Source organism: Urocitellus parryii, chromosome 3 (genome assembly GCF_045843805.1).
Source record: "Urocitellus parryii isolate mUroPar1 chromosome 3, mUroPar1.hap1, whole genome shotgun sequence".
NCBI classification, from domain to species: Eukaryota; Metazoa; Chordata; class Mammalia; order Rodentia; family Sciuridae; genus Urocitellus; species Urocitellus parryii.
The window spans coordinates 81,540,657-81,559,055 of NC_135533.1; the positions used below are offsets into that span (position 1 = coordinate 81,540,657).

General features: G+C 38.7%; 1 protein-coding gene across 3 annotated transcripts in view; it reads right to left on the reverse strand.

Moving 5' to 3' along the window:
• Igf2bp3 (insulin like growth factor 2 mRNA binding protein 3) overlaps positions 1-18,399 on the reverse strand; it is a 135,713-nt gene that overhangs the window by 36,613 nt on the left and 80,701 nt on the right. For all 3 annotated transcript variants that reach the window (XM_026414814.2, XM_077796735.1, XM_026414813.2), the window contains exons 4-5: positions 9,109-9,160; positions 8,954-9,017 (exon numbers count right to left, since the gene is read on the reverse strand). In XM_026414814.2, the coding sequence (XP_026270599.1) occupies positions 8,954-9,017; positions 9,109-9,160 (116 nt within the window). The remainder of the gene's footprint in view (positions 1-8,953; positions 9,018-9,108; positions 9,161-18,399) is intronic.

Consider the following 18,399-nt stretch of genomic DNA (forward strand, 5'->3'; position numbering starts at 1 on the left):
ATATTTTTAATTAGTGCTTTATATATACAAAGGTAGAATTCATTGTGGTATGTTTATACGTGTACATAGTGTAATTGTGTCTAAATCATTCATCATTTTCTTCCCCTTTCCTGTCCCTCTTCCTTCCCCTTCAATCTCTTCCTATTGCTGATTTTCCCTCTGTCTTTATGACATCCAACCTCTTCACACACAATTTTTGTCCTCCTTATTTTGCTCTACCTTCTGCATATGAGAGAGAACATTTGACCCTTAACTTTCCGAGTCTGGCATATTTCATGTAGCGTGATGTTCCACAGTGCCATCCATTCACTGGCCAATGCCACAATTTCATGCTTTATGACTGAATCAAATAAACTCCATTGTGTACATATACCACATTTTTTTAATTCATTCATCCACTGACAGGTACCTGGGCTAGTTCCATAACTTGGCTATTGTGAGTTGATCTGCTATAAATATTGACATGGGTGTTATCAGTATAGTATGTTGCTTTTAGTTCTTTTAGATAAAGACCAAGGTGTGGGATAGCTGGGTCACATGGTGGTTTCATTCCTAGTTTGAGAAATCAGAGGACATTCTTTTCACAAGCAACAGAGGAGGATAATGGGCACACACTGTGACTTATTTACTAACATCTTGATAGCAGAACCTTAACATGCTGTTCTTTACTTCCCTGCCGTTTTCTTTTTTCTTACGGGAAAATGGATTAAGGGCCCTAAAATATTTTGGTTATTTCTACAAGGAAACTGACAAGTTTTATTAATGTGGTATATACTTATTATAATAGAAAGTTGGAACTGTAGAAGTTCAAGAGATTCAAAGCGACTTTACACCTTTTTGAAGACCAGGAGAAATATCATCAAAAGTTCCTTAAAAATAATCCAAACTTAGAAACTCAAAGGTCGAATGTTTTCTCTCATATGTGGAAGCTAGAGTAAAATAAAGGAAAGGGCGAGGGAAGATAGAATAACATTAAAGAACCAACTAAATATAAATTAATAGATGAGCAAAAGGAAGTCTACTAGAGGAAGAAAAATGGGAGAGGGCCAAGAGGACGGGAGGGGAAATGAGGGGATCATGAACTGAAATCAAATTGCATGCATATGTGAGTCTGTGAGGATGAACCCAACTATAAAGTTCTAACAAAAAAAAAAAAAAAAATTTCCTTCAAAAACCTGAAGGAATGAACTGTATCTATAGGCATAAAAGGCAATACAGTTCACAGTTAAATCCTTTCCCATGACAGAACTGAGTTGCCAGCTTCAGAAGAGAGTAAATTTTGATTATGGAATGAAAGCCAATGTTATAAAAAAGGGGTTAAAAAAAAAACACCTTATTTCTGGATTGAGTGAGACACGAGACATTCTTCTCCATAAGGATAAACAGAAGCAAACACATAATTCCAGAATACATAGAAACATCCGGTAACTTATGTCCCAGTCATATGTCCAAGAAACACCCTCTCAACTGGGCAAAAACTAACTTATAAGCCCCTATTGTGTATATATATTAGGGTTACGGCCCCTCGGACCACAGTGTTTCAAATGCAAACATAGCTGTAAAGAAATGAGTAACCTTGCTGTAGAGTAATGACTTTCTCATGAGATCTTCAGTTTCTGAACTTAAAATTAACCACTGAAACCTTTGTCTGAACAGTTTAGGATATTCAGCTATGTTACAAAGTGGTCAGCTAAGTTCATGGGGATATTTTTAAATATTTTCACCAAGCCTACTGTATATATAAGACATAAAGATGAACAATTATAATCATCCAAAACATACACATGCGGTCAACAGAACTCAGGATGTTTATCCACCAGTGTACTACTCAGGATCCTGTGTTCCATCATTATTTAACTCTTTGCACTGAAGGTATTTATAAGATGCTGAGTAATTTTTTTTTTTGGTTGGCAGCACTTAATTATACTGATAAGAAGTTTACTGGGGTGGATCATAGTTTACACTTGAAAAAAGCCTTGGTAGAATAGCTAGTTCAACTTGAGGATGAGGGAAGGAGAGAAAAGAAATTAACCCAGGGAAGTTACATTTCCCCACAGATCCACACAGAGATTTGAAGGTTGAAGAGTGTGGAGGATAGAGAGAGACCAGCACCCTAGTCCAGCTGAACAATAAATAGCTATGTTTTCTCACAAAAGCCATTCCTTGTTTGGCTGTTCAGCTATGAAATTTAAAATTAGACTTATAGTCAGTTTCAACTCTAAAATTCCACATCTAAAGTCTTTCTCTTTTCAGTGGGGGGGGTGCTAGGGATTGAGCCCAAGGCCTTTCACATGCTATGCACACACACACTTGCTCTACCACTAAGCTACATCTTCAGTCCCATTAAGTCTCCTTTTTACTTTCAGATATCACTGCTGTGAATAGGTAGGTCTTAATAAGATGAAGTTTAGCCATTATGGAAAAGTCACAAATTCAGTTCTCTCTCCTACCATGCTAATGATCATGGTATTTGGAGATGGGACCTCTGGGAGGTGATTACAATTCAATGAGGCCACGGGGCGAGATCCTCATTCCATGGGGCTGTGGCTTTATAAGAGCAGGAAGAGAAGAGACCTGAGCTATCGTGTTCTGCCATGCCTTGTGAGGGTCCACACTGCCTCAGGACACAGCAGAGGGACCCCACTACTAGAGTCCTCACCAGCAAAAAGGACCTCACCAGATGCAGCCACCTAAACTTCCCAGCCTTCCATAACCATTGGCTAAATAAATCTTTATTCTTTGTAAATTACACATTTTGTGGTACTCGGTGACAGTTACAGGAAACAAACTAATACATACCAAGAATAAAGATATTTGACTCAGCAGTAATTATCAAAAACCTGATAATACTCTTGCAGGGATTTTTAAATTTTTTTGTTCTGGAGATAAATCCCCAGAAGCACTTAACCACTGAGCTACATCCCCAGCCCTTTTTGTATTTTATTGAGACAGGGTCTTGATGAATTGGGCCCCGGTGAGTTGCTGAGGCTGGTTTTGAACTTGCTAAGTCTCCTGCTTCAGGCCTCCTGAGCCACTGGGATTATAGGCATGCACCACCATCATACCCAGCAGAGGGACATATCTTAACAAAATAATTATGGACAAAGACCCATTATTTACATTAAAGGACTTTATTACTAAACTAGTCCTAAAAGCAAAGCAAAAACAAAATTCAACAAGTACATACACACTAGATGTATAATAGAAAACTAGATAAATAAATAAACTACAAAGGCTACTATATGGAGAATATAAGTGGTATAAATGTATTTAATTAAGAAACAGCTCACAAAACTTTGCAGTGTCATCTCTGTAATTTTGAAACTCATGATACATGGGACAAAGTCTATAAACTCTATGCCAAATTTAACAGTGGTTATCTTTAAATGGTAGGGAATTAGTTTGTATTCTTAATTTATTTTTCCATAATAAATCTATTTACATAATTTTTAAAGTTTAAATGTAGATTTCCTCCCTGAGGCATTAGCCAAGTTCTTCCAAACACTTCTAACCATAACTGCATGCCTGATTCAGATCTTCATACTGATATAAAAGGATCTGCGATGACAGTTTCAAAGCATGAACATTCCTAATCTCCAACAAAAAATAAACTCCAGAAACAAGAATCCCAGACAAGAAAATATAAGAGCCAAATGCCTACACATTCTACAGGATTATTTCTATGTCACACATCACACATCCTCCTATGAGTACTTTCTGCCCCTGACAGCTTTATCTTGGCATCTCTCTGAAGAGGGAAGGAAATAGGTGAACCAGAGAATTAAGCCTGTCTTGCTCTAAGTCCATTCGCGAAACATACACTTGTCTTTTTAATGATCTTTAAGCTTTCATTAACTTCAGTATTTTACTAATTTAGTAATTTAAGACTAAAGCTTAAAACAATCCTATGTTATTTCTAATATTGTGTGTTATGAATCTTTTAATTTTCTTAGCCACAAGGTGGCAGGAATATCCATGTTAAAATCTATCTTAGAAATAAAGCCATATTTCAGGAATCCTCTTTAAGAGTGGCAATCACAGAGCTTTAAGTAACAAAAAGAGGCGGCTATGAACATTTAACCTAGGTCTCTAGCTCCTCAGGATCCACCAGGCAACATTTGAAGTGCAGTACACGGAATAATAACAGGGTAGAACCAGCAGCAAAAACACATTGGGAAAATTCTAACAGCTGCTAACTTTTGAGCTCTCGCCACCTCCTATTATGGTAAGTGCTTTGGAGGCATTATCTTAGTTTATACCAACAGCCTCATGAGCCAAGGACTATAATTATTCCCATTTTAGAGACTAGGGGTGAACCAACAGATTAACTTGACCAAAATCACAGACAGGAAAGTGGTGGCACCTCTGTGTCCAGTCCAGGCCACTAGACTCTGGAATCTATCCTCTAAACTTCCAAGCTCCACTCACACCCTCACAAGCATATCGCAGTCAAAAGACTTCCAAGGAGCAGATGCCAGGAGGAGAAAAGAGCTCAAATAAGATCAACGAGGCCCTTGTCACCTCAAGATTTGACCTGTAGGTGGCCTGCCAGAATGTCATGGAAAAATGACACTGCATTGGTTTAGCCTGGAGCAGGCTTGCAGGGTTCAGAGGACCAAGTCCTGGAGGGAACAGTCTTCCTAGTTCAAGGTGCTTCAAGCTACTCCAGAAGCAGCCCAGAACCCAGTGTGTTTAACAAAAGGTACTATTGCTGAAAGCCTATATGCTGGGTTTTTAGATACACCTTTTTTTTTTTTTTCCTTCCCATTTTGCTGTTGGGATTTGAACCCAGGGATGCTTTAACACTGAGCTACACTCTAGCCCTTTATATCAAGAAAGGGTCTCACTAAGTTGCTTAGGGCCTTGTTAAGATGCTGAAGCTTTCCTCAAACTTGTGATCCTCCTGTCCCAGCCTCCTGAGTCCCTGGGATTATAGGAGTGTGCCACTGTGCCCAGCTTGATAACTTTATTGGGGGGCTGGGGCTGGGGCTCAGCAGCCAAGTGCTTGCTTGGCATGTGCGGGGTGCTGCGTTTGATCTTCAGAACCACATAAAAATGAATAAATAAAACAAAGGTATTGTGTCCAACTGCAACTGAAAACATATTTTTAAAAAATTATTGGAAAACTGAAAATTTTCATGACACTGTCACAAAACTGAATTTTCTAGTCTTTAAATCCATTAACTTTTTAAAATACCCAATTGCTTTCTAATTGTCTTTGATCTTTGGAATTCTTGAGAGAAGGTGGAGAAACACACACACACACACACATATATATATATACACACACACACATTTATATATTTTTAAAAGAGGTATGGACAGATTTAGGAAAGCAGAGATAAATTCAAGGGAGAATGTGGACCATCTTGGGAATAGGAAACAGTGTAACTGGGGCTGAATTCAGAGGCACTTTACTAATGAGCTACATACACTTCCAGTCATTTTTTATTTTGAGACAGGATCTCACTAAGTTGCCAAGGCCTGCCTCAAACTTGAAATCCTCCTGCCCCAGCTTCCTGAATCACTGGGGAGTTAATACTTAGAAATTATTTTCTAAATAATATAATAAAGTATATACCCTATCAGAGTAAACAATTTTTGTTATAAATATATGTATTAAGTCTTTGACATATTACTAAGAATCCTTATATAGAAACATACTTCTGTAATTTTATTTTAGTCATTTACATGTGCTTTCAGATTTCCTTAATAACCCTCAAAGGAAACAGCTCTAAATTAACACTTTAAAAGTTAACTATTCTCCTTTGCAGACAATATTTTTATAAGCTAACTAGACTCAAATAGCAACTAAATTCAAATGGTCCCTCTTCAAATACTCATCTTGCACTGTGGGAGGCACATCTTTGAGGACAAGGACTTTGCCTTAAATCACTGGTAACTTGTGGTTGAATTACTACTGGATAAAATTTAACTGATTTTGGGACAGGGTGGGAGGTACTGTGGACTGAACCCAGGGCTTCATGCTTGGCAAGCAAACACTATCACTGAGCCACATCCTAGCCCAAAAATTAACTGAATATTAGAATAAGGGTTATTGTGAATTATTTTCCTAGTTAAAATGCCTAATTTATTTATTTAGGTATTCTAATTATCTAAACCAGACAATTCCCAACAGCCTTCCTTCTACCCCCCTTGGTATCAATAAGACTAATATCTATTATAAAGAATTTTTAAAAAAGAGAAAGAATGTTTCCACCTTCACCTTGATGTCATGTTAGGGGCACATTCAGAATAATTCTTCTTTGACTAGCCAGTCTACCTTCCTGTGCTTTGGAACTTTTTATTATTATTATTATTATTATTGTTATTATTATTATTATTATTATTATTAAAAGGAGCAGGAAGCTAACTGCTTTCTCTCTACCAAAGTTTTTCTTAAGCTTCTTCAAAGCAATGTAGGTTGTCTCCAACAGGATTTCTCCCATTTAACTATTAAGCATCCCCTCCTTAATTTTGTTAGCCTCATGAAAATTTTCAAATAAGGCAACTAAGACAGATACATGACAATCTCCAAATACTCTGGAATTTATTCTCTCACCCCATATTTCCCATTCAACAAGGACTTGATTCTACTAAGTATTCAATACAGATCTTTGTAAAGAGTAAAACATGTTAAGACAAATCATGCATCTACTTTTTCAATGCCCTTACTTTTATCTCCTAATCTACTGAGGGTTTAAAAGGTGAAATTTTCTTGTTGTTGTTCTTTTTTCTTTTTTTTTTTTTTTTTTGAGAGAGAGAGAGAGAGAGAGAGAGAGAGAGAGAGAATTTTTTAATATTTATTTTTTAGTTTTCGGTAGACACAACATCTTTATTTTATTTTTATGTGGTCCTGAGGATTGAACCCAGTGCCCTGCGCACGCCAGGCTAGTGAGTCACCGCTTGAGCCACATCGCCAGCCCTTGTTGTTGTTGTTATATAATGTAGTTGAAGGGCAAAATTTATAAAATATCATTTTATAAGACCTCGTCTCAAAATTTAAAAAAACAACACTCATGTCACATTTTCTATTATGTCCAAGACCTTATATAAGAGACATAAGTAGTCATAATAACTTTAAATTTTTAAAAATTCTATTTGTTCTTTTTAGATATATGACAGTGTATATTATTCATACACGGAGTATTAACTTTCCATTCTTGTGGTTGTACATGATATGGAATTACACTGATCGTGTATGAACATAGAAAAAGCTTTTTTAATGAACCAAGGATACAAAGAAAATGCTCTTAAAACATTAAAAGCCTTCAATTTTACTTGAGAGAAATTTCACCTCTTAGAGTGGTAAATTTTGATGAAACCCACCCTGGGGAGACTATGGAGAAACCCTCTCACACACTGATGGGCATATAAACTAGCTCTAGAATAAATAAAATTAGAAACAGAACTCTACACCATAGAATTTATCCTATATGTAGACTCACACACATACGCTGCAAAAGACTGAAAACAACCAAAATGTGCATCTTGGGATGAACTAAATAAGTCATTTCATATCAAGAAATCATTCTCTGCAACTATAATACCCATTATTTGGGAGACTGAGGCAGGAGGATCGCTAGTTCAAGACCAACCTCAGAAACTCAGTGCGGCCCTCAGCAACTTAGCAAGACCTTGTCTCAAAATTTAAAAAAAAAAAAAAGGTTTGGGAATGTGATTCAGTAGTAAGGTGCCTCCAGTTCAAAAAGAAAAAAAAAAAAGCACATACACGCGTAAAACACTTATGGTATTATTTGAGCTAAAAGGAAAAAAAAATACAAACATGTATTTGTCTTCCATATGGTTATCTCACAGCTCTCACAAAGGGGAGGCAGCTAGGGAACAATACAAGGAGGAAGATTTGCACTATGCTCATCTTTAGATCTTTTTAAAATTTTGTACCATATGAATATTACCAATTTAAAAACAGTTCTTTTTGTGTTATACAAATTTCCTTCTCCTTCCCAGGCTTATTCTTCCTGCCATAGTCCTTCTGTGAGTGGTTCTGCCTTTAGTAACTTGAATTTCCTCTCTTGAGGTTTATTTCCCCTTCCCTCTCAGGGTCCACCAGTGCTGTCCTTCTTGGCACACAGAAAGGACTGTCCGTTTCTGCCTGCGCTGTATCTGGAGGTGACTCTTCCGTAGTCAGCTGACACCTAGTGTTCTGCTTCATTTCTTAATAGTAGGGTTTCTTTTTCTTTTATTTTCTTCTTGGAATGCTGGGGATTGAACCCAGGACCGTGGGGCATGCTAGGCAAGTGCTCTACCACTGAGCTACATCCCCAGCTCTGTGCTGGGTGCTTTGTATGTCACTTATCCATGTTCATGTTCTGAATAGAGCTGTCAAAGGCAGTATTCGTGGGATCCTTGTTTTCTCTCTCTAGTGCTCAGTCAGTTCATTAGATCATTCAAAGCCTGCAGAACCTTTTCCTAGAGGGAACTGTGAAGTTAATTTTAATTAACTGCATTGGGCTATACTTTTTCCATAAATCTATAAGCAAGTTACATTTGTTCAATGTCTGCCTGCTCCTAAATGACAATAGTAATAACTAGATAATTCAGGGAGCAAGACGACAACATCTGTTAGTTTAACCCACGATCAACTTGCCAGCTTCAGATAAAATAGCAATGAAGTGTCATAATAGCAATGAAAAAAAAATGTAACTTGGAAAACAATATACAGGCCCAAGACTTCCAGAAAATAGGGTGTAGTTCAGGGTATACTACATTACTCTGTTAATGGCATTGAAGAATATTGAAAATGTAATAAAATGCAGTCTTTCCTAAACATTCAAACTTCTTTTAAAAATGCTTAATTGCAGGGTCTAAGTTTACCAATAGTTTCTTTCTGCTACCCATCATCCCTTCTCCCATTAAGAAATCCACAAAATATAAGTTACTGTACTTAACCTAGTGATTACATAAAGTTAAAAAGTTTCAAACTGCTTACTGTCTAGCTTGGTCCTTACTGGAATAGGTTACATTTACCACTGCAGTTTCCGAGTCAGTGTTCACTAGAGAAAGAGAAAAACAGAGAGAAGACAGTTAGTTTTCTTTCTACTTTCTTCCTTTTACAAATTTGAAAGCAATTCAGAAGACATGTACCTTGCTCACAGCTCTCCACCACTCCATACTGGACTAGTAAACTATCCAGCACCTAGCAGGAGGGGGAGAGAAAATTATAAATTTTGAGTTTTCCCAAGTCGAGTTTCCCAAACCAGGGTAGATTTAAAATCACTAAGTAACTGTGATGGAAGAGAGTCAAAAAAACTAACTGGGGAAGGACACCACAAAGAGCACACACGATGGACTTCTCTCTCCTGCCCTACTGGTCCCCAATCTCGATCTCATTTCCTATGGCTAAACAAGAAGCAACAGGGACTCAGGAAAGTGTTCAAGCCACAGCTGCCCAACTTGAGGCTGAAGGAGAAAGGAGTGCATCTTTCTCACACACCCAGGCACACACATACACCCATATTTCTTATATACCCAGAAGAATTAAAGTTGTTCATAATATCTAAAAGTAGAAATAACCCAAATGTCATCAGGTGGTGAAGTGATACACACAAAAAAAAATGTGTTACATTCATACAATGAAATATTAGTCAGCCATAAAAAGGATATATTTAAACAAACTACAATATAAATGATCGTTGAAGATATCACACTAAGTGAAAGAATCCAGTATCAAAAGATCACATATTAAAATGATCCCATTCGTATAAAATATCCAGAATCATGAACTCTATAGAGACAGAAAGTAGATTAGTGGTTGCACAGGGCTGTTAAGAGAGGGAGGGTAGAAGCCAAAAGCTAAGTTTTTTTTTTTTTTTTGGGGGGGGGGAGTTGGGGAGGAATGGGAGAGGAGGGGTACTACTGGGGATTTAACCCAGGAACACTTTTACCACTGAGCTACATCCCTAGCCCTCCTACCCTCCACCTCCTTATTCTGAGACAGAGTGATAAATTGCTGAGGGTGACCTTGAACTTGTAACCCTCCTGTCTAAGCCTCCTAAGTCACTGAGTTTATAGGCATATGCCACTACACCCAGCTGAAAAGTTCAGGTTTGAAGAGACAAAAACATTATAAAGTTGTAGGTGATGGTTGTACATGTCAGTTAACACACTAAAAAGCATTGCATTTTAAACCATGGATTGTATGATATCTGAATTATAACTAAGATCAACATTAGTAAGTAATGACCTAGGGGTTTTGTTTGTTTCTAACTCTGAAGATTTTTGCTTCCTGATATTAGGACCCACTACTCGGGTCCCACTGCCTCTAAACTATCTGAACAAGAGTATGACTTTCATGCTTGCCTCCAGTCCCAAACCCTAATGCTATCCCCCTGCCATAAATTTCAGCGGCTTCAAATCCCTGGTGTAAATTGTCCACATTTCAACATGACCTAAGAGGCTGTCAGTTGCCTGGTACTGCCAACCTCTTCCATAAACTCAATATACTTCCCCCACACCTACGCTCCAGTCACACCCTCAATACTGGGTAAAGTGACTCTCTGTCTCCCACTTGCTGAATACCTGATCCTGCAAATGAAAGCAATATCATTTTATAATCTCTTTATCTTTTTTCTCCCACTAGACTAATAATTATTAACCTTAGTGATGTGATTGCCAGGAGTGTCACAAGTAATCAATTCCTCATTGTCACGCTGGCTTCTGTGCTTAAGGTGGCAGACAATTTATAACATGTGTATGACCTTAGATTATAAATCTTCTTATTTGCTTATGTGTTACATGTGTTTCAGGGACAACATTGAGCATTATAGCTATACACTCATCTGTAAACTGAAGGTCCCTCTGGAAATGGGTTACTCCTTCAATGTGGCTCTCCAACACAGCTGCACAGACCTAGAAGATCTAGGCTCTGTAAGAGAAGGAGGCATGCTACACTTTTGAACCCAATGCTTAGCTCAGTGAGGAATAGTTTTTGTCTTAAAGGCAAAGGAAGCTAATTCTAGGTTCCCTTAAAAGCCCATAGTAATTTAAGCTAACAGATATTTGTATGAATTCATACAAAAAAAATGTGGAAGTAAAAAAGCAAACATTAAAAATAAGTGAAATTAAGCCAGGCATGGGGCCGCATGCCTATAATCCCAGTGGCTTGGGAGGCTGAGGCAGGAGGATCATGAGTTCAAAGCCAGCCTCAGCAACTTAGTGAGGCACTTAGCAACTCAGTGAGACCCTGTCTCTAAATGAAATATGAAAAAGGGCTAGGGATGTGGCTCAGTGATTAAGCACCCTGGGTTCAATCCTCAGTACCAAAAAAAAAAAAAATGTAAAATTAAAGTAATATTCAAAGCAGAAGCACTTAATATCCTTTGACCACAACACAAACTTTACTAAAACATTTTTAAAAACTTTACTAGAACACCTGTCCCTGTAACCTTCCAAATACCCAAACCAGTGTCAGACATGGGGAAAAGTTTACCAGAAAAAGTCATTTTGACCATCTCATTTCAACAAGATAGGGAAACATCTCCACTGAATCAATTTTGTAGAGCTAGGAGATGAAGGGACGTTCCTTCAAATACAGCTCAATACATTCTACAGCAACAGGAACCAGTTGTTGAATATGGGTAAAATCTACCCAGAAGTTTGTTTATATCTATCTATGAGAAGACCAACTATGTGACAAAACAAGGAAGCCTATATTGGCATCCCAATAATCATTTTTAGTAGACAATGGAACAAAATGATTTTCAAGTTGAGCGGGCTTGCATTCACACACCAGATAATTGACAATCTTATCAATCCTGCTGCTGCACTTCATTCTGACCACTGGGAAAGCCCAGGGGGCAGCTCAGCTCCTACTATTCAACATGGATGTCCTGGCATTGGAGCTACATAGATCAAAGCCCACACAAGTTAAATCCTGCAACATGGGGAGGAGGTGGAAGTTCAGAGTTCTAAAAGGTGATGTGATCAGAGGGCCCAAGAAAGGTGCCATCTACTCACAGAGCCTCTTAAGTCACAGTGAAAGAGCCTCTGGAGCTAAGTGGCTAACAGTATGTTTCTAATGAGAACTGCTGAGCTAGGCTGGGTTTTAAAAGCTGAGCTGGATCAAGTCACACCTAACTTTAAGGGCTTTCCCTCCTATTTTGGACAGAACTCAATCCCTGACAAGTGCCCTGAAGTTCCTGTGTGACCCATTCATCTCTCTAACCACACTAGCCTTCACTGGGTTATGAATTGTGGCCAACTGCTTTCTAAGTAGCAATAACATCCCAAATGTTTGATCTGTTTTAACTCATTTAATAGACACAATCCCATGAGGTAACTTTATCCCATTTGTAGACACATAAACTACAGCACCAGGATGTTAATAATGTTAGAACTTGGATAGTTAAGTGCTGGAGAAATGACTCAAGCCCCAACTGTCAAATTCCAGAGTCCACCCTCCTAACCACTTTGTCTTATAATAAGATCCTTCACTTCTCCATATAGCTGAAAAATATAAACATACAGACTGAAGCCAACTCAATCCTTATTTGGCATCACCTGCAATGGAAAACAAAACCTGTCCTTCGTCAGGTAAAGAGCTTTATCCATTTTCAGGGGTCAATAAGCTTTCCCAACCAACATTTCAAGTAGTGAAGACTATGTCAATATACATCAAGTGCAGGTATGAACCAGCATTAATTTGTGTAATACTTGTAAAAACATTCTTTCTTGTATAAATTAGGATTTTTTTTTAAACCACCTGCTTCCAAAAGAGGTATACCCCACACACAACTACAGAAGAAACCACTTTCAGTTTGGTGAAAGTGGTGGTCTCTCCGGAAGTTTTTAGAAGTATGTCATATGAAAACATTAGGAAAATGCAAATCAAAGCCATAAGGACATATCATTTCATGCCCATTAGAATGGCTTGTCTCTTTCTACACACACATACTTATAATAGTGTAAAATAATTGTTGACAAAGACATGGGAAAAATTAGGAACCGATATAACATTGCAGGAAGGAATGTTAAGATATTGGAGCTGCCACAGAAAACAGTAGAGCAATTCCTCAAAATATGAAAACAGAATCACTGTTTTCAGTGATCATACGATCCAGCAATTACACTTCTGGGTATATACCCCAAAGAATTGAAAAAAGAGGGCTCACAGGTATTTGTACACTCGTGTTCATGGCTGCATTATTCACAATAGCCAAAGATAAAAGCAACTCAAGTGTTCACTAACTGGAGGATAAACAAAATGTGGTGTATATACACAATGGAATACTATTCATTCATAAAAAGAATGAAGTATTGATCTACGCTATAGTGTGGACAGACTTCAAAACACAGTGTGCTAAGTGAAATAAGCCAGACACAAAAGGCTACATATTGTATGGTTGCATCCATCTGAATAGGTGAGTCCACAGAAACAAATGGATTAGAGGTTGCCAGTGGGCAAGGGTAGGGGGATGGGGAGTGACTCCTAACAGGGATTTGGGGGTAATAAGGAAAACAATCTATATCAGTGGTGACAGACACACAGCCTTTTTAATATACTAAAACCTACAGAATTTTACCTCGATGTTTTTTAAAAGTATGTGTATCTGTTTATGCTTATCTATTCACAGAAGAGCATAGAAGAGCATATATTCTGTTGAGTTTTTAATTTTCATGCAAATAGGTATCAAGTAGTGTCTTACACATCTTACATATACTTATTTACTCCTTCAAACAGGGTTATTATCCTCAGAACAGATGCATAAACTGGGGCAGCCTTTAAGTAATTTGCTTAAACACAGCATTTCCCACATGGCTCCCCACCACCACCACCACCATTCCATCTGATTTCTTGGTGATCAATCCACGCTGGCAAATACAAACCTAACTTCTTATTAACTGCCACATGGAAGTTGTCCACTGTACCAGCTATTAATTTATTTTCATTACCTTTTCTTCAGACTCTTTAAGTCACAGGGTCCCCCCACCATGCAACACACCACACAGTTGGGAGGAGGAATCAAAGAGTTAGGACAGCACTGTTCAAGCCTCAGCACCAAATAAAAAGAGGCTGGAGAATCCAAGAATCAAACAGCAGTTTCAGTAGCTTGCTAACTTACTCCTGTAGCAGACAGACAGGGATAATCACATCAGACTGCTAACATGTCACCAGATAAAAGGGGAAAGGTAGGTCAAAAGTCTAATTGTGATTCCAACATTATTCTAGGTAAAAGCACTGATCAAGTTGCTAGGGGACAGACAGGTATGAATGGTGGGAACCCGAGGTTAAGAGAATAGTTCTCCAAAATGGCCCACAGTGCTGACCCCCACGTGCTTTCTTTTCCAAGAAGCAATTTACCTGCAGCCCTGCCTGGCCTAAGTGGACAGGATATGTCACATTCCTCAGCAAACTACCTGTTAACTACAGGAGAAATGCAGGCCCAAGATAATGTTGATAAGAGGAACCCCAGTTTCTCTGAAGAGGGGAATTTTATGACCCTTTTCTCAGACCAGATCCCAAAACTCAAGGAGATAAGGATAATTTCTCTTAACCATAAAATCTCTAAGACTGTAATGGTTTAGAGTCCTATTAGAACACGTCAACATGGGCCAAAATGACCTGGAGTTGCCATGGCAATGGGAACTTGAAAGTCTGATGTCATCCTGCTTTTGGTCAAAAGTCAGGAGGTGGAACAGAGGACCCACTCTCTCCCTTTAGAGTGTCCCTTTCCCTTTTCCTATCCCTTCAATAAACTCATGCCTGTTACTCTGAAAGGCTTCTGAGATCTTTTTTTACTTGAACAGGGTGGTGGTGGTAGGGGTAGGGATGTGCTGCTTCAGTTTCCTGAGAGGCCCCAACTCTAACAAAATGAATTGTCTACTAGGAGTGGTGGCACACACCTGTAATCCCCAGAACTCAGGAGGCTGAGACAGGAGGAGCCCAAGTGAGGCCAGCCTTATCAACTTTGCTAGACCCTGTCTCAAAATAGTAAAAAGGACCGAGGACGTGGCTTGGTGGTAAAGCGTTCCTGTATTCAATTCTGGTCTAGATAGATCGATCAATCGATCAGTCCTTTAGGCGTGCAGTAGTTGTTCTGGCTCTGCATGGCTTTATAACAAAATACTTGAAACACTTAGATGAAGGGAAAAAAGAAAACTCATGAGTCTCTGATTGCTGTCAGGACTGGACTGAACATAAAGGGTCGATGGTATCACTTGTAACAGGTATAGCTAAGAATACCAGATCACAAAAATACATGTTCTGGTAAAACTACCCTTAAAACACACCAACAGTTTAGAAAAACAACCGCTCCAGTTATAAATAGACAAAGACACCAACAGGCCCAAAGGATGGTGGTAGCATCAGAGCCAATGTGCAGTCTAACAAGGGGCACTGAAGGAAGCCTTGCACTTCCCTGGCAGAAGTGTTACCAGGTCCATCTTTCCAAAACATCTGACACCAATAAAAAAGCAGCAGCCAAACACTCCTACTGCAAAACACTCCTAACCTTTGACCCACTAATTTCATTCCTATTTAATTATCACTAAAGAAATACTCAAGAATGAGGGTGAGCCAGGCACAGTGGCACATGACTGTAATCCCAGCGACTCAGGAGGCTGAGGCAGGAGGATCACAAGTTCAAAGCCAGCCTCGCAATGGCAAAGCACTAAGCAACTCAGTGAAATCCTGTCTCTAAATAAAATACAAAAAAGGGCTGAGGATGTGCAACAATGGTCAGGTGTCCCCGAGTTTAATCTCATGTACCGCCCCCCCCAAAAAAAAGAATGTAGATGAAAACTTATGCAGATATTTTCATGGCTATGTTAACCATTGGACTGATAAATGGAAAATTATACAGCCAACAATGAGAAATGGTTAAGAAAATTACCATTAAATAAGTACACATAAAACAGAACAAACAATCATTATAAACACTTATGGAGCCCAGTGACATAAAAACTGTTTAAAATGTGAGACCTTTATATTTCAAAGAATGTTAACAAGAAAATGAAAAGACAACTCACTGAATGGAAGTATTTGTAAACCATATATTTATATTACACATAAAGGGACTTTCATCTTATGTGAAACAATGCTCGTCATCATAGTCACAGATGACATACGACTTCATACCCACTAGGACAGTGATCATCAAAAAGCCAGAGATTAGCAAGTGGTTGGCAAAGGCTATGGTGAAACTGGGACCCTCAAGACATAGCTGGGAAGAACATAAAATGATGACATTTGGAAAACATTTTGTTAGTTCCTCCAAAAATTACTTATGACCCAGCAATTCCACTCCTAGGTCTACAGCCAGGTGAACTGAAAAATCTAGGTACACAAGCGCACAATCTTCATGGCAGCATCATTCATAACAGGAAAAAAGAGGGAAACAACTATTAACTGAAAAGTAGATAAATGTTATGCGCTACATGCATGCAACAGAATATTTTCCAGCCATGAAAAGGAATAAAGTACATGCTAAAATATGGCTGCATCTTCAAAGAAGATGTAAAAAGATGTTGAAAGAAGACAGGCACAAAAGCCCATATATTGTATGATTCCACTTATATTAAATGTCCAGAAAAAGCAAATCTATAGATAGAAAGTAGGTTAGTGTTCCTAGGGTCTGGGAAGAAACTAGATAAGAGGAAGGGCAACTGACTGGGGTCACTGGGGGGTAATAAAAATGTTCTGGAATTAGCTGTGATGGTCCTAATCTTGCGAATACATTTAAAACCACTGAAATGCATGCCTCAGAAGAGAGAATTGCATGGTATAACAATTGTAGCTTAATTTTCATAAGCAAAAAAAAAGCTTAAAATTTGACAGGATATACAACTATATATACAACATGACCTGAGCATGTTGGGGGGAAAAATGCTTCTAATAACATTACCACTGGGGGAAAAACTCTTTCTCTCTTATCACTTTCCCAATGAACATATAATTTTCCAGTGAGGAAAAATAAATAAATAAAACCAAACCACTAACCTTGATTAGACAAATTGTTTCCAAAAATAAGGAATGCCAAAAGAAAAAAGGAAATGCCTAGAAAACAGAAATTTCTTCTCTCCTTTTTGGAGAGGTGGGTGTACAGTGGGAGGGGGCGGGGATCGAATTCAGGGGCACTTAATCACTGAGCCACATCCCAGCCCTTTTTTGTATTTTATTTAGAGACAGGGTCTCATTGAGTTATTTAGGGCCTTGCTAAATTGCTGAGGCTGTCTTTGAACTTGTGATCCTCCTGCCTCAGCCTCCCTAACCACTGGATTACAGGCGTGAGCCACCCCCTCTTCTCTCCTTTTTGTTTGTTTTGGTACTGGGGATTGAACCCAGGGGCACTCAACCACTGAGCCACATCCCCAGCCCTGTTTGGTGGTGCACCACTGCATCCTGCCATTTGTTTTTAACTGGGAATTGAATCCAGGGATGCTTTACCACCAAGTTACACCCCCAGTTTTTGTTTGTTTGTTTTTTTATTCTTATTTTGAGACTGGGTCTTGCTAAATTGATGAGGCCCTCCTCAAATTTGTGATCCTCCTGCTTCAGCCTGTCTTCTCTCCCAATCGTAAGGCTTTCCCTGGAGAGACAACTGAACCACAAGCAGGGTCAAATGTGTGAATTATTTGGGGCTTGGGCAGAGGAAGGAAAGATGCTCACCACATTCACACACTGCAGCATTTGCTGAGCAACCACCAAGACAAGGTCCGAGTGCCGGAGGAGAGCAGACAAAGGACCAAAAAGTCAGTGGAGTTCCTCTGGTGGCCGTTATGATCGCCATCTATTTCCTAAGAAGTTCCGTGACTTTGGAACAGACGAGGGATGAGTCATCACACATTACCAAGCTAATGTCAAAAGGAGTTCATACTAACGTTCTTGGAATTTTCTTCTTCTGAAATTAGTTGGTGGAATGACGAGGTTCTACGGGGCAAAACAGGGTTTCCCACACTCCCCACCATTGCCCTCAGTCTCCACAGTATGTATTCAAGAGATGAAAGTCTTACTTAGCACTCAGTCACGCTATATTTGCTGTACTTAAAAACTGCTTAATTAAGCCCATGACGACTGTTTTTGGTCCAAAATTCTATTGAGCAGCTTTTCACCCAGATCTTACCCCTCAGATTGTAACACGATCCTGCTTCATGCTGTTTAGAAAAGATCTGAGTACCGATTTGGATGACACTAATGAATTGGGACTGGAAGCAGGCATGCTTGAGTAGTTTTAAGGTTTTAATAAGTCACAGCGATCCATCAATAGCCAAGGAGGAGTTACAGTTAGAAGTCAATTTAATTAGCTGCAAACTTTTTAGGAAATCATGCTACAATGGCAAGCTGACTTCACAGAGGTTCTACTTACTAACCAAATTCACAAAGAGTGTGTTGTTGTTGTTGTTTTTTAAAGCAGAACAAAATTAATAAAAATTAATTTT